Source organism: Xyrauchen texanus, chromosome 12 (genome assembly GCF_025860055.1).
Source record: "Xyrauchen texanus isolate HMW12.3.18 chromosome 12, RBS_HiC_50CHRs, whole genome shotgun sequence".
NCBI lineage: Eukaryota > Metazoa > Chordata > Actinopteri > Cypriniformes > Catostomidae > Xyrauchen > Xyrauchen texanus.
This window is the reverse complement of record NC_068287.1, coordinates 7,257,341-7,274,585: the sequence shown is the minus strand read 5'-3', so window position 1 is coordinate 7,274,585 and position 17,245 is coordinate 7,257,341. Positions and strand designations below refer to the sequence as shown.

The 17,245-nt window shown below is 38.5% G+C and overlaps 1 protein-coding gene across 1 annotated transcript; it reads right to left on the bottom strand.

The window, feature by feature from the left end:
- Window positions 1-1,719: 1,719 nt before the first annotated feature.
- On the bottom strand, window positions 1,720-16,907 carry LOC127652978 (uncharacterized). Its single transcript, XM_052139441.1, has 3 exons — window positions 16,695-16,907; window positions 8,204-8,314; window positions 1,720-1,809 (listed from the first exon to the last, which is right to left on the bottom strand). Exons 1-3 carry the CDS (start codon window positions 16,905-16,907, stop codon window positions 1,720-1,722), a joined length of 414 nt encoding a protein of 137 aa, XP_051995401.1.
- Window positions 16,908-17,245: the final 338 nt, after the last annotated feature.

Sequence of the window (17,245 nt, the reverse complement as noted above, 5' to 3'; positions counted from 1 at the left end):
CAATTCGTTCACGAACGGGAGATCTCTCTCTCGTTCAGACTCAAAACAGAGCAATATGATATTCATTCAGCAGAGTAGATCCAACCAATTACATGCCCCTTCTAAGCCCGAGCTGAAATGCTATTAGCTGACGTGAGTCACGTGACGCAAATGAGATGGAATGACGTGACGCAAATAATCAGTACTCTAAATTTTTTTATGTTTTACAGTTTTTAAACAAACAAAAGTGCATGACATGACTCAAACATATATATTTTTATATTCATTTTTATTCACTGAACGAGATGTATGTAACAGTTCATTTGACTCGTTCAAACTCAAAGCAACTCAATAAAGGGCGTATTCGTTCACTAGATTCAACAAATCACATGCTCCGTCCTCGTATCATACTCGAAGGCTATTGGCTCGAGGTTTAGTCACTCTTTGTCTTTGACAGATGAAACGGTCCACAGAGCTACACGGTTCATTGAGCTGCGCATGCGCGCAATAGCGGCGCGCAGTGGTGGAGGGAGGAATTTCAGTGAACGAGAAATATGAGTCAATGGATAACGTGAACGAGAATGATTCGTTCACCTAAAAGATTCGTTCAAAAAGAACGATTCGTTCACGAACGTAACATCACTACAAACAATTCATCTAAATAATGACAAGGCGAGACTTAAATAGATAATAAGGACACTAGGTCATATAGTATATTTTTCAATATTCTAGTATGTTTCTTATATATCAAAATACTTATATGAGTTTCCTGGCCTTTGTGTGACCCAGGAGAGAGCATATGAGGTTACTAAAAGTGTTGATGCTGCAGAGGCCACAAAGAGCACCCAGCTGTAACAAAATAATGAGACTAAGGACCTTGAAGATAGACTAAAGCCAAGTTTCTACCAGTAAAAAGATATCAAAAGGCTCTGTGAGATAATGGTGGCAAATAGTATCCATTGGTTACAAAAATAACAAAGGGGCACAGAAATGAGGTAATGCCAGATAACAAACTGTATAGAAGAGGAGGTTTTGGACTAAGACAGTCAGAACGGACAGCTGGCCGGTCTCATGTTTGTTGGTGTTCAATAAACTACAACTTTGGCATCTGGAACTCAAGACTCCGAAAGTTTTCTTACAACTTAGAGAGATTCATCGCGATATTCCACGACAGTCACAACTGAATAGTAACTTTAATAGCCATTGTTTAGTGAAATACACAGATTAACCGTACCTGATCAATTATAGACAACATCCGCACCAATAAGCCCCGCCCATTTGATAATTCTGATTCATTTTAACTGGCATTCTCTGCGTTTATCAGAATCAGAATGAGTTTTATTGCCAAATTTGCTCATCTACTACTCAAGGTATTTTTTATTTTTTGGTGATAGCAGAAAATAAGTGCACACAGAACATTACAGTGAGACAGCATATACAACAAAGTAAGAGTATAAATAGACATACAAAAACATTTAATAAATAGGACATATTACATAGAATGGCATTTGTACATGTGCAAGTGCATATGAGTGAATTTACACATGTACATGGCATTTATACATTTTTGCACTGAAGGCGGTTTAATTGTTCATGTGGAAAAAGGCCTGAGGGTAAAAACTGTTCTTGTGCCTGGACGTCCTGGCGCTCAGTGCTGTGTAGTGCCGGCCAGAGGGCAACAGTTCAAATAGGCAGTGGGCAGGGTGATTCTACCAGCACGTTTCCTCAATCTGAAGACATTCAGACCTTGGAGGGTGGGTAGAGGGGCACCAATAATCCTCTCAGCAGTCCCGACTGTCCGTTGTATTTTCCCTCTGTCAGATTTGGTGGCTGAACCAAACCAGACAGTTATAGATGTACATGGAACAGACTCAATGATGGCCGAGTAGAACTGTGTTAGGAGCTCCTGTGACAGGTTGAACTTCCTCCGCTGGTGAACGAAGTACAACCTTTGCTGAGCCTTCTTCACAATGGAGTCAATGTGGGTGTCCCCCCAAACATTGTAATGACTCCACTGCTAACACCGTACTATTCAGGATGGTGATGATTTCTCTTGAAGTCCACTATCATCTCCACTGTTTTGAACGTGTTCAGCTCAAGGTTGTTGTGACCGCACCAGACAGCCAGCTGTTCTACCTCCCATCTATATGCAGACTCGTCACCATTGCATATGAGGCAGATGACCGCGGTGTCGTCTGCAAACTTCAGGAGCTTGATAGAGGGGTCCTTTGCAGTGCAGTCATTTGTGTACAGGGAGAAGAGTAGAGGGGAGAGAGCACATCCCTTTGGAGCACCAGTGCTAATAGTGAGGGTCTGGATGTTATTTTCCCCAGTCTCACTGTCAGAAGGCTGGTGATCCATCAACAGATTGGGATGGGCATGGAGAGCTGGGTCAGTTTGGTTGAGAGAAGATAAGGCATGATAGTATTGAAGGTTAAACTGAAGTCCACAAATAGGATCCCTGCATAAGTCCCAGGTCTGTCGAGGTGTTGCACAATGTAATGCAGTCCCATGTTGACAGCATCATCCACAAACCTGTTTGATCATTAAGCAAACTGAAGGGGTCTAGGAGGGGTCCAGTGATTTCCTTCCGGTAGTCCAAAACCAGTCTCTCAAATGACTTCATGACCACAGACATGAGAGCGACAGGTCTGTAGTCATTAAGTCCTGTCATTTTAGGTTTTATGGGGGCCAGAATGACGGTGGAGCACTTGAAGCAGCAGGGAACTTCACACTGCTCCAGTGATCTATAGAAGATATGTGTGAAAATGGGTGCCATTTGGTCAGCGCAGACTTTCAGACAGGCAGGTGAGACCATCTGAGCCTGAAGCTTTCCTAGTCTTTTGTTTCCGGAAGACCTGACACACATCCTCCTCACAGACCATAAGTGCAGGTTGAGCAGCAGAGGGGAGGTTTATTCCACGTCCATGAGAAAATTTCGCTGATTATAATAGGAGTGTTTTGGTTTGTCTCGTTGCTCGCTTGCAATCTATATAGGCTGTGACACCGCGCACAATCGGTTTTGAATGCATCTAACTTCTGCCAAAAATATTAAAGGGTTTTACAAGTGGTTCTCTCATTCATGTACAGAGAATTGTGATGCATACATCAGTATGACAGCAGGTGTCTTTTAAAAAATCTGCTGAGATACAGAGATAGCGTTCTTGATCACTTGCACGCCTATTCGGAAAATGCTACAAAATTAATCAAGCTTGATTTCCTTTTCACAAATAGAGGAACGTGTTTTTTTGGCGCCCGCTACTAACAAACTGATAGAACGACATCTATTATCATTCTCATAATAATAAAACACTTTTGCTTAATAATCAATGTTAATTTATAAAGGAATGTTTTTGTTTCCTTTATAATGCTTTCAGTAAAATTTAATAAAACTGTATTCATTACTTTTCAAAAAACCCTAGAAATCCCAGAGGCAATCCTCCCATGGAGGATTCCAGTAGGTTTATTTTTTTTGCAAGGCTGTTTTGATGCTCTTTTCTGATTTCCCCCATGAAACGGCACATTATAGCTTCATCTTTACACACTATGGTAACTTCACACAAAAATAAAAATCTTGTCATCATTATAGTCACTCTTGTAGTGATAATACGGCCAACAATTGAAATGTAGTGGGCTTCACACAAGACACCAAAGTATGTGGTGATTTTTGATCACACGTCACTTAAGGTGTGTATGTGTTTATGAATTTCAGATGGCCCCTCCCTCCGTTTATTTGGGGCACCAGCTAAAGAATCTCACCTTTCACAGTATAAGAAAGATCCAAACAGACCATTCAATAAATTAGAAATATGTACTTTGGAGGGAGTCGGTCATCTGAATAATCTGAAGGATTTGTGAGATTCGGCCTAAGCTCTTACTCTAAATGTATTTTATTTACAAAAGATAAGCAAGAATAACTAACAACAACTACAACAGGAGATGAAATCAAAAATAAGATGATTAAATATAATTTGACTCTCGGTGGATGTACTGTTATGTCATCTTCTACAGCGAAGAACTTATGTGTTATATTTGAAAGTCATCTGTGATTGAAAATCAAATTACCAATGTTTGTTGAACAGCATTTTTTCATCACAGAAATATTGCTAAATTATGACACATGCTCTCTGGTTCTGATGCCGAAAACTAATTAATGCGTTCATGACCTCAAAACTAGATTATTGTAATGCATTACTGGGAGGATGTATTGCAAGTTCCATAAATAAACGTATTATTATTTATTTCAAAATGCAGCAGCTAGAGTGCTGGCTAGTACCAAGAAATATGATTATATCAGCCCCATTTTATCATCGCTACATTGGCTACCGGTAACATTTCTTATTCATTTTCTAATACTTCTAACTTCTTTAAAAAGCTTTAAATGGCCTAGCTCCACAGTACTTATGTGATCTTCTATTATGCTGTTTTCCATCAAAATTCTGGCCTATTAATAATACCTAGAATATCAAAATCCACACAATGAGGGAGATCCTTTTCCTTTTTGGCCCCCAAACTATGGAACAGTCTTCCTAGCATTATTCGCAACTCAGACACACTCTCTCAGTTTAAGTCTAGATTCCTCTTTTCAGCCAGGCATACACCTAATTTATTCCTCAACTCATAGTTATGCTGCATTAGTCTGGTATGCCAGAACCAGAAACACTTTTCATATTCTCTAACAATAATCTGATTAAAGTGAATGGAATATACACTAATATTATTCTATTTGATTCCCTGTCTGAACTTCGAGATATATATCCTGAGATTACCAGAGCCAGCTAAACATCCATTTTTTTGTTCCAGGGAAGAAAGCAAGTCATCCAGGTTTGGAATGACATAATGGTGAGTCAATTATGACAGAATTAACAGTTTTGGATGAACTATCCCTTTAACACCTTGTTTCACACACGACAACACAGAGTAATTACACAATATTAAAAAAGGGCACTTGAAAAACAACAGAGGGCAGACAGATTCATAAGCAATTACAATCAGAGGCTTCAATAAAATGATCATTTTCATACTATTGTAATCAGACGCTCAGAGCTGAGAAACCCCAGCGGCTCTCTACAGGCACATATGACGTTAGATAGCAACAGACAAACCACTGATAGTTGAGTGTCAATTAACATTTTCAGAGAGTAGAACAGAAGGGGGAAGATGCCCCCCTTAATGAACAATGTGCATCTACTGATAAAACATATTTAGATATAAGTTTAGCATATGGATGATGATGCATTATTAATATATTAATACAATATATTAATTGAAACAATGTTAATTTGGTTTTTACAGCTAAATTAATGTATAGGGGCATCTTATTGCCCTATTGGGGTAAGGTGACCCACTCACTAGGGGAATATAACGTACTGTACATCTGAAAACAAAATTGCTTTTTAAAGTAAAATCCTAAATTGAATACTAATAATACTACAAATATTTAAATATCAACAATATTCCATTACAATAATATAATATAATATAATACATTTGAAATAATTGTTAATTGTTTTCTTTTTGAGGTAAAGTACTTTGCACAAGACCTATTTATTTATTTTCTTGTTCTATTATAATATTTGTGTCAGTTTTATGTTTGTATATTGTGCAAATAAAAAAATCTGTTTCAAATTATACATCTTAAGTTCTCTTAAATTGAGTAAACTATAATGACTGACTAATCAAATGATACATCTGAATGATTAACATATTCCTTAAATTTCATACTTTTAAAACATGCAATGATCACAAAATAGTGACAATGATTATTGAAGTCAATTATAGGTAATGACAAATAATAAAGGTGTTTAAAATGTACTTTTATATTTATTTCATGAAGAAATATGTTTTTTAACATAAGAAAGTGTGAAATTAAATGTTGGGTGGGACATCTTGCCCCATTTTGCACTATTATGAAAAGACTTGTTCAGATCTTCAATATTCATGTTGGCATATAGTTTTTTTCTTTTCTTGCTTTAAGCAAAAATATAGGAAGGTTAAAAAAACAAAAATATATATTTTTTTGCCAATGGGGTAAGAAGAATCAATTCATTTACATTTATGCATTTGGCAGACGCTTTTATCCAAAGCGACTTACAGTGCACTTATTACCCGGAGCAACCTGGAGTTAAGTGCCTTGCTCAAGGACACAATGGTGGTGGCTGTGGGGGTCGAACCAGCGACCTTCTGATTAACAGTTATGTGCTTTAGACCACTACGCCACCACCACTCCATGCTTCACAAGTAATGAATCTTGTTTAAAACGGATTTTTGAATATAATTTTTTCCCCTCATATCCATGCTTAATTTGCAGAAACAACTGTAAGTAAGCCATTTGTAGTTTAATTTCCCCTAAAAGTGCGATACTATGGCGCTATCAAAGCATTGCCATTATCTTGACCAATGGTGTGAGTTGGCGGGACTATTTGTTTGTACAACCAATGAAAGATGGGGGAGTTTTCTGTAATCCGTTTAAAAAACAGCATTTTTTTTTTTACTCTGTTTGGTGATGCTAGTGGCATAGAAATTACACACTTAACGGTGTATTCAGTCGTTTTTTTCCTCACTTAAAACATTTTACTTCTAAAGAGATGAATAGTCATTTTGAAATGCATTAATAAAATCATGACCACTCATGTGAGATGAAGAGTCCAGTCGTATCAGTAATCTTATAAAAGCTGTTTAATTCTACATGCAGAGGTGCATCATGGGGGCAGCCATGTTAGAATCACATGACCAGCTGAATACTACTCGCTGCATCTCAGTAACTGCCGTGTTATTGGACACTTTCACTCATTGATTAAAGTAATCCTGATTTACTTTGTATAGTTAATTTCTACAATGGCATCGGTAACTGATAACTACTGGGTTTGAATGATGCAACATCCAGGCCACTAGGTGTCAGTGTAAGGCATACTTATTAACTAGTGATGGCACGAGTACTCGAGGACTCGGGTTCTCAGACGTGGCAGCAATGATCCATCATGAAAACGATGATCGATAGTGATCACGTATGATGTGACTTTTCACTTAATTTGAAATCCAGTGACAATTACCTGACAATTAACACAACCGTGTCAAAGAGGGAGCTTATTTTTAATTTTGAGATTGATTACATTGTGATTTTGAGGAGTACATCGATTATCAGAGACTTCTCATGGCAAACAAACTGATACGACGCTGCAATGCTATCGTTACAATAATCAAAACAAAGAGAGAGTAATTAACCGTGTTTTGAAAACCTGTCCTGTAAAACGTTTGTTAAACACGCTTTATTATCATTTAATGTAAGAACTTTGACTCGTTAATGGATATTATTTAGTAAAAGTGAATGATTGTCACTGACTAAACCTCCCTGCCCTGCGTGACGTAATACACACCTGCATTTCGACCAAATGAATAAAGATTTCAGCTCATGTTTCCAAGTTAGATATCCGATATAAAGTGTCATTCCGTTGCACTTTCCTCTGTTGAAAGATAGAAATTCAGACTCTCCGAGTTGAATGGATCGCTTCATGAATCACAGAAACAACAATAATACAGAGCATCACTGCTTTCCTCACAAGAGCAAACATTTGGACACACACACACACACACCAGGCGCGTGTGGCAGTGTACAGCAGGTGAATGTTTCAAACAGTTTGACAGAGCGCAGTTAAATGGAACACAGTGCAGCATCTTCAAAACTGAACTTCAACTTAACACGCATATTAAAACGCAATGTTATGGCATCTCCTGTTATTTGAAAATATACTGTTTAGACAGTCACTAAAAAAAACTGGTGCGCACTTATTAGATTACATAGGTAACCTGAAGAAAGAACAGACAGACGCATGTTGTGCAGTTGGGGAGAGAATCTTCATATAATAAACTTCAATACACTGGAACAACAAGACACAATGCAGCAGCCAAAGACGTTTGTCAGACATGTTATTATATACAGTTATGTACATGTCATTGCCCCTTGAGTACTCGACGAGTACTCGAGTAATTAGTCTGAGTACCCGAGTAGACAAAATGATCAAAATGCCCATCCCTATTCTACATACTTCAAAAAATTACTGAGTGCACCTTTAAGCTTGAAAAAACAAAACAAAAATCTGAATTAATTAAAAAATATTGCAGTGGATATGGCCATGTTTATTATATAATGACACCTCCATGGAGAAAAGTGAAGTCATCTTTTAGCTGCTGACATCCAGATGGATGAATTTGCAGTGAGACTCACCGTGAAGCCAATGCCCACAGTAGCAGAGAAGGATCCTGTGATGAATTTCCCCTGGTCAAACTGCACTAACAGAGATGTCTTCCCCACTCCACTGTCTCCAACTAGTATAGTCTGCAACAGAAAAGTATGGATATTCAGATTAAAACCCCAAAAGCTGCACATTGTCATGTTAAAATTACATAATTTCTGTGCTTAGAAATAAAAATATGGAGAACAAACTGTCTACATAAGATCCACAAGTAAAATAAGCAAATTGGTTAAGGGTTAAGACACTTTCACAAGGCTTTTTATCTGATAAAAAATAAAATAAAAAATACATTGTAAAGTACAAGCATAACCAAAATCCAGACAAGTGACAAACCCAGAGAAGAATCAAGTTCAAGTTAAATCACTGCATTCTCAAATTATTATTCAGCTGAACTGTGATGAATAAATCACTGGAGAGATGATCAGAGCTGGAGTTGTAAAGACAGATTAGTCACTTTGATGTTGACACCCGCTATTAGTGCCAAAAAGAATTAGTAAAGGATGCCAGAAAGCAGCTCTGTACCCACTCACTGCTTTGTTAAGATCAGTCAAGTAGATGTTATTAGTGTTATAACTATTACTATTGCTAATACAGCATTTACTAATTTATTATTTGATGTTAGGTGTTAGACTTAAGTACATAACTTGTGGATGATAACTTGAGTTGTGCAGTCAGTCAGAAGTGTTCTATTCTTTATGCTATTCAGCTCCTGAAGAGCATGTAAATATTAAACGCTAGCTGTGATGTGCATGCGCTGTTAAAAACTGTAGGCAAGAATCTTGAAATAGTGAATGCAAATTGTTCCAGTTTCACTTTAACATTTATGTAATGGCAAATGTTCTTGATCGTTGTGGGTTCATACATATGTAGAATGTAAAAGCTGGCATTCCAGGGCCCCCAGATTATGGCAGGTCCCCTCTCTTACTGTCATATGAAAGAAAAGTTGCTACATTTTGATTGGATCATGGTGGGCCAACACAAACAAATGCAGATCACCTAAGCACCTGCATAGCAACTCCCTGGCAAACACCCTAACAACATTCCAGAACACACTAGCAACCACACAACACCCTAAACCACATAGCAACATGATAAAAACACTCTTAAAACCTTAACAACTGCATAGCAACAACACACAACACCCTAGCACCCATCTAGCAACACCTTAGCAACTTACCAGAACACCCTTGTAACCACAACAAGCTAAAAACCATTAAAATCACCCAAGCACCTCTACTGCAAATTCTTGACAAACACCCATTAAGCCCTAACAACATCTAGTAACCACCCAGAACACTAACAAACCTACCTGCAACATGCTAAAAACACTTCAGACAGTGTTAACAATTGCATAGCCACAACCCACAACACGCTAGCACCCATCTAGCAATGCCCTAGCAACGATTCAGAACACACTAGCAAGCACGATGTGCTATACCTCCATAGCAATTCCCTGGCAAACACCCCTTACACTCTAGCAACCTTCTAGAAAAACCCTAACAAACTTCCAGAACACACAAGCAACCACCTAACAACACCCTAGCACACACTAACAAACCTCTTAGATAAACACACAAAAAAAACTCTGACTGCCAGAGCAACTGCATAGCCACAGCCCACAACACCCTTGCCCCTGTCTAGCAACCTTGCAGAACACCCTAACAACCACATAGCAACAAGATAAAAACCACTCCGATCACTTCAGGACCTCCATAGGAGCTGCATACCAACAATCTAAAAACAACTAAAAAAAAACCTTACCAACTGCGCCATAGAACAGCCCTAACAACAGTCCACTAAACACTGTGGACCACCTAGCAATCACCCAGAACACTCGAATAAACCAAATAGCAACATGCCAAAAAACACCCTCAAAACTACACAGCCACAACCCACAACAGCCTAGCACCAATCTAGCAACATCCTAGCAACCATGCAGAACACCCCAGTAACCACAGCACACTAAAAACTACTCAGAATACTTCAGCACCTCCATAGCAACTCCCTGGCAAACACCCATTACACCCTAGCAACCTCTTAGTAATGCTCTAACAACCATCCACAACACACTAAAAACCACTTAGCAATGTCCTATTAACCACCCAGAATGCCCTTACAAACCATATACTGTAACAACATGCTAACCTCTGATCTCCTTAGCAATTACCTGGCATCCACCCATTAAACCCTAGCAACCTCTTAAAAACACCCTAACAACTATCCAGAACACACCAGCAAGCACCAAGTAAAGCCCTAGCAACCACACTTTAACAACCTTTTCGAATTGCATACCAACACTCAAAAAACTTTCTGATCACCTTGCATGGCAACTCCATAGCAAACACTCACAACACCAGAGGAATCACTTAGTAACCCCCTAGCAACTACCCAGAACACCCAAAACAATCTCTGAACACCTTGGCAACTCCTTAGCGAAAAACCACAACACCATTGCACTCATCTAGCAATGTCCAAGCAATCGCGCAGAACATATTAGAAACCACCTAGTAACACCCTAGTAACAAGGTGATGACTTTAGCATAGGCAAACACCCCTCACGTCTTAGAATAGTGTTCAACAAGCACTGTTAGTAAAACATCCCCTCTTTTTATCTATATCTCTCACTTGCCCCCCTTTATAAGCATCATGTCACATCAAAAAGGGCAGCATGTCATCTCCGTGGGGACTGAGAGCAGGTTGTGGGCGTCATCCAGTCCTGGTTGCCATGGATATCACATCCACTCTAGCATCTGGCCAGAGGCTGCAAAAGCACATGCAGCTTGTTGGATGACATTTATCACCTCTGGGGCAGATGCTGATACTCTGCTCGGGTTGACACTAGTGTGTCTCGCAATGTTTCCCTCTGTTCTAATGAAATCCCTGCTGAGTGTATGCCTCCGATTTTTCAAGGTTTCCCAGAGGATGTAATTTAATCATGCTGTGTGACCCCTCCTGTTTTTACATTGATAGATTTTTAAATGAAAAAAAAAGGTTCACCAAGAAATGAAAATCCTGTTATTATTTACTCACCACCATGTTGTCCAAACACATATTCTTTCTGACTTTCTTTCTTATGTAGAACACAAAAGTTGAATTGGTGAAGAATATCCTGGTCACTCTAACAATACAATGAAAATAAATGAGTCAATGATGATAGAGTTTTCATTTCTGGGTGAATTATCCCTTTAAGCATGTTAGAATATTGTACTTGAGTGTAATATGGATATCATGCTCATACTGAATAGTTTCATGACATGGCACTATTTCGAAATGTAGCATTATTTTGCACATGATGAAAGCTGTAAGCAATTCCTTTAGGGGTGGCATGATTTCAGAACACGAACACTGTCCAATACACAGCCACAGGACTTTAATCTTTATTACTAATTCATACAAAACTCATGCATGTTTGATATTCTTTAAATCCCTCATCCAATTGAAGACACGCTTGATGAAGAAAACACACAATGGAATAAACCACACGAGGCAGGTGAAGGGGGCAGACAATGACATTGTCATAGCAACACATGCATTTCTGCAGCCAAACCAGCAAAACATCCCTCTTCAGTAGATGCTTCATTATGACAATAGGAATATCACATTAGATTCACGCAGCCTAAAAGCTCTACAATAAGAATATTTCTGTAGTACTCTCCTCCTGGCTGACCTGATGAAAAGTTTAATTTCATTTTAATGAAAATTTGCGTCGTTAAAAGAATAGTTCACTAAAAAATGAAAATTCTCTCATCATTTACTCACCCTTATGCCATCCCAGATGTGAATGACTTTCTTCTGGTGGGCACAAATTAAGATTTATCAATCAAAAAAGCTCCACTTTGTTCTTCTTTTGTTTTATTTAGAATTTATAGTAAAAAAGGACTTAAACATTGGTCTGTTTCTCTCCCACACCTATCATATCTCTTCTGAAGACATGGATTTAACCACTAGAGTAGTGTTGATTACTTTTATGCTTCCATTATATGCTTTTTGACCTTCAGGCCACCATTCACTTGCATTGCATGAACCTACAGAGCTGAAATATTCTTCTAAAAATCTTCGTTTGTGTTCTGCTGAAGGAATAAATTCATACACATCTAGGCTGGCATGAGGGTGAGTCAATGATGAGAGAATTGTCCCTTTAAAATGTGTTTTTGCACTTTATTGCTTAATTGAATAACAACATGAAACTTTTTACAGAGCAAAATCTTCTCAGTTCACAATGACTTGACAGAACCTTTATGGGTTTAAGGACCAAGTTTAGTCATGCAGCATCTTTAATAATAGAAAAAAAAACAACAGAAACAATTAGAGTGCCCTCACTCGAGGGATGTGATGTACTTCACATCTCATGTTTTTTTAATACGCCCCTTTCCTGTGATCCATCCTCACCACATCCACTTACAACCTGAACAAACAGGACAAATACTTTATACATGTAAATGACAGTTATTGAAATCAACTTGAAATTCTGTACTTTAATACTAATGTGGCAAAAAATGGTCTTTGAACATGCATTGAGTGGATTATTGGGCTGAAACGAAAGCACACAAACGTCAAATGACACCTCAAAATTAACAATAGCAAGATTGTGTGCATTAACTGTACATATGTGTGTATTTTAGAGGCTTTCAAATTGTGCGTCTCAGATCTGTTCTGAATTGATAGGATCACAGACAACGGGATCAAAACAATGCAAATTTCAAATAATAAAATGCAACTAACCATATAACCGTGTATTTAGAAGAGCAAAATAAATAGGCATACAGTATTAACAGTAAAAGGGAGGTGAAAATGCTTCCCATATCTTTGGTTGTCAATCAAAACAAAGTCCCTCTACTGGCAGCCATTTTAGGAACACTCCCAGGCAGCTATGAAAGTACAGCTCTTGTTGACTTGAATGGGAAAATACCATAATCTCCAAAATGGTTGGTCAAGATTACAATCATAGAACATATTTAAAATCAGCTGTAAAATCTGACATCAACAGTATCATAATTTGTGCTTCTTTACCTCAGATTAAATGCAAAATAAATGCTATTTTACTCGAGTAGCCTTAGAGACGATGTCTGAATCTAAAAGGTAATTGGCTCTTTTACCAATAAGCCGGGACTTTCTTTTCTACATCCACCATATTGGCCTTTCCAATTGGCCACTCCCATTAATTTTAATACCAGTATTTCATCTCAGCAAAACAGTTTCTGATCAAACTCTATAGAGTATTTTGGTGAAAATTATGTCATTTGGTAGAAACTAATCAAAGTAGATAGATATAAACATGAACGGGTTGCATGTGCTTTATTAGCAACACAAAAGAAAGAAATATCCAGTGTTGTGTAAATAATTTAACTGGGTACCTCCAGTTAAACAGTTAAGAACCACTGATCTAGAGTTCATACAGTACATTCATCTGACATCTGGCCAGTATGCACATGCAAATAATGTAAATGTGAAGATTGCTGACTGTGCTCTTCTGCTTTCATCCTCCAGTTACTGACTAAATTGAAGCTTTGCTTACAGTTTTCAGTTTTTCTAATCTCTAACCTCACATCCTCTATAGAAGTGTTTGTGTGATATTAATGCAGGAGTGTCATTGAAAGCACACTCTGAGAGCAGAACGGTCATCATTTGTGTGGTCAGGCATTACAATTATCCTTGAAAAATGCTGATGACATCCTGTGCTAATCATTTCACCACAGATTACTCATTTTTATGGAAGCTGCCCATTAACTGGAAAAAACAATCTCTGCTAATATAATAAGAGAGTTGTATTTTAAAACTAGAATTTTAAATGTTTTGAAAGGTTTTCTGCAAAACTGGCTAACTACTAAAAGAAAGAGAGCAATTACTTTTTTTTTTTTTTTAAATACAACAATTTGATTATTAGATGTATAATTTAATCAGAGTCAAATTTTGATGAGTTATATGCAATGAGGGTTTTTGAATGAACAATCTCAATTATAGCGACAGCATTAAACTTGAACAGATAAATTAACTGCTCTAAATATGACTAATTGAATATGATCATTTACACAAACCATCTGAATTAATCAATTCACAAAAAATTACTTTCTTGCACTACTTATGATAGAGACAGTTTAGGAAAGGGAGTTTGATTATAACTTGCTCAGTCACAAAGTCCACAAACATTGTGAAATTTAATACTTATTGGGAAAAGTGGTTTGTTACTGGAAAAGCTACATTGTTTTGAAAACAGCTGAGGTACTGTCACACAACTGGAAAATGTAATCAAGTTAGTAACTTTGCTACTTTTAGTTTGTTACTCCTCAACACTGACGTATATATCTGCTACAAGATATTTTTGTTAGCTTGAAGACGTATACTAGCATAAAGATGTTAGCCTCAAAGCTAACAGAGTGCAACCGTTCCTTCTTAACTTTTTAACCATCTTTGAACTAGAAGTATTTTTCCCATTCATTTTCATAAAATCCTTTTAAGTGTTCTAAGCCATGAACTACCTCAGCAAAAAAGAAATGTCCTCTCACTTTCAACTGCTTTTATTTTCAGCAAACTTAATGTGTGTAAATATTTGTATGACCATAAAAAGATTCAACAACTATGACATACTGAACAATTTTCACAGTCATGTGACTAACAGAAATGGAATAATGTGTCCCTGAACAAAGGGGGGTCAAAGGTAACAGTATCTGGTGTGGCCACCAGCTGCATTAAGTACTGCAGTGCATCTCCTCCTCATGGACTGCACCAGATTTGCCAGTTCTTGCTGTGAGATGGTACCCCACTCTTCCACCAAGGCACTTGCAAGTTCCCAGAGATTTCTGGGTGGACTGGCCCTAGCCCTCACACTCCGAGCCAACAGGTCCCAGATGTGTTCAATTGGATTGAGATCTGGGCTCTTCGCTGGCCATGGCAGAACGCTGACATACCTGTCTTGCAGGAAATCATGCATAGAACGAGCAGTATGGCTGATGACATTGTCATTCTGGAGGGTCATGTCAGGATGAGTCTGCAGGAATGGTAACACATGAGGGAGGAGGATATCTTCCCTGTAATGCACAGTGTTGAGATTGCCTGCAATGACAACAATCTCAGTCCGATGATGCCCCAGACCATGACGGACCCTCCACCTCAAAATCGATCCCGCTCCAGAGTACAGGCCTCGGTGTAATGCTCATTCCTTTGACTATAAACGCGAGTCCGACCATCACCCCTGGTGAGACAAAACAGCTACTCCTCAGTGAAGAGCACTTTTTGCCAGTCCCGTCTGGTCCAGCGAAGGTGGGTTTGTGCCCATAGGTGACGTCTGGTAAGTACCTGCCTTACAAGCCCTCAATCCAGCCTCTCTCAGCCTATTGCGGACAGTCTGAGCACTGATGGAGGGATTGTGCGTTCCTAGTGTTGTTGCCATCCTGTACCTGTCCAGCAGGTGTAATATTCAGATGTACAGATCCTGTGCAGGTGTTGTTAAACATGGTCTGCCACTGTGAGGACAATCAGCTGTCCTTCCTGTCTCCCTGTAGCTTTGTCTTAGGCGTCTCACAGTACGGACATTGCAATTTATTGCCCTGGCCACATCTGCGGTCCTCATGCCTCCATGCAGCATGCCAAAGGCATGTTCATGCACATGAGCAGGGACCCCGGGCATCTTTCTTTTGGTGTTTTTCAGAGTCAGTAGAAAGGTCTCTTTAGTGTTCTAAGTTTTAAAAACTGTGACCTTAATTGCCTTCCATCTGTAAGCCGTTCCACAGGTCCATGTTCATCAATTGTTTATGGTTCATTGAACAAGCACGGAAAACATTGATTAAACCCTTTACAATAAAGATCTGTAAAGTTATTTGGACATTTCTTTTTTTGCTGAGTTTACAAGTAGTTTGAGAGTGCAGATTGTGTCATTCACAGTGCATCATGGGAGTGCAGAGCTCTTTTGATGTGCTTTGATGCGATTCTCTGATTGATGGATCTTCCTTGAGGATCATGGGTAGTGTAGTTCGCTCAGAAGCATATACCAGCGTTTAACAACTTCGGAGCTCACGATACTGTATGTCGGTCTTTAAAGGTTTATAAGAAGCCTGACTGTTGTGCTCTAGACATAAAAGCCACAAAACTCCAATTGATTTCATGGCATATTTAAAGGGATGTCTTATGACACAAGGCTGCACAACTATGTTGTTTCAAACAGAAACCTTTATTGTGGTCAAATTTTTGCTCTAGGGCAGCTTTGTAATCTTAGTGAGTGACAGAAAAACAAACCTGCAAAACCCACCAATGAGTCACACTGATACAGAAGGTCACTTTTGTTCTGATATGACAGGCATGAGTCACAATTCCTCTATGCAATACAGAAATCCACATGATGCAACCACCCCGCTCAATGAACACAGGAGGTGGATGTGTAATTAAGGCAGCCATGTAAAAGATAGAAACTTTATGTTTACATGCAATTACTGCATCTGTGGTTGTAGGAGAATGTGTCGAGGTGCTCACCTTATGCATGAGCTCTTCATTGTAGGTGAGGATGAGTGTGATGTTGGAGTGGGTTTGTCCCTCTTCTGTGTCTGTGTCCACTGCTGAGGAGTCGTATGCACTGTCGTTGGAAACCGACATTGTCTGCTTAGTGTTCTCCACCATCAGGTCCATGTGTGGGGAGCTTCTGACCAGCAGATCCAGAGGAACCTTTCTTCGTCTCACTAAAGTCATGGGAGCACTTCCCAGTATCTCTTGTCTTCTCCACTCACTGATGTGGCACGGTGACTCATGCCAGAGACTGTTATAACCTGATGAAGTTCATGGCTTTAAATATTTTAACAGTAGAACGTCCTGTGCTGTGTGACGAACTATTTTGGGTGAATCATGTTTAGTAGCACTCTTTTAACCTGCAACTTAATTTGTATTTTTTTTTTTAACTTTTAGAAATATGTTGTTAATATAAAATACTAAGAAAGTGTTATTGCGGAGACATGAAATACCTGTAAATTGATTACCAATTAAATCAAGTTTTAATTGAAACATTTTAGTTTGAGAAGGAAATATTTCTT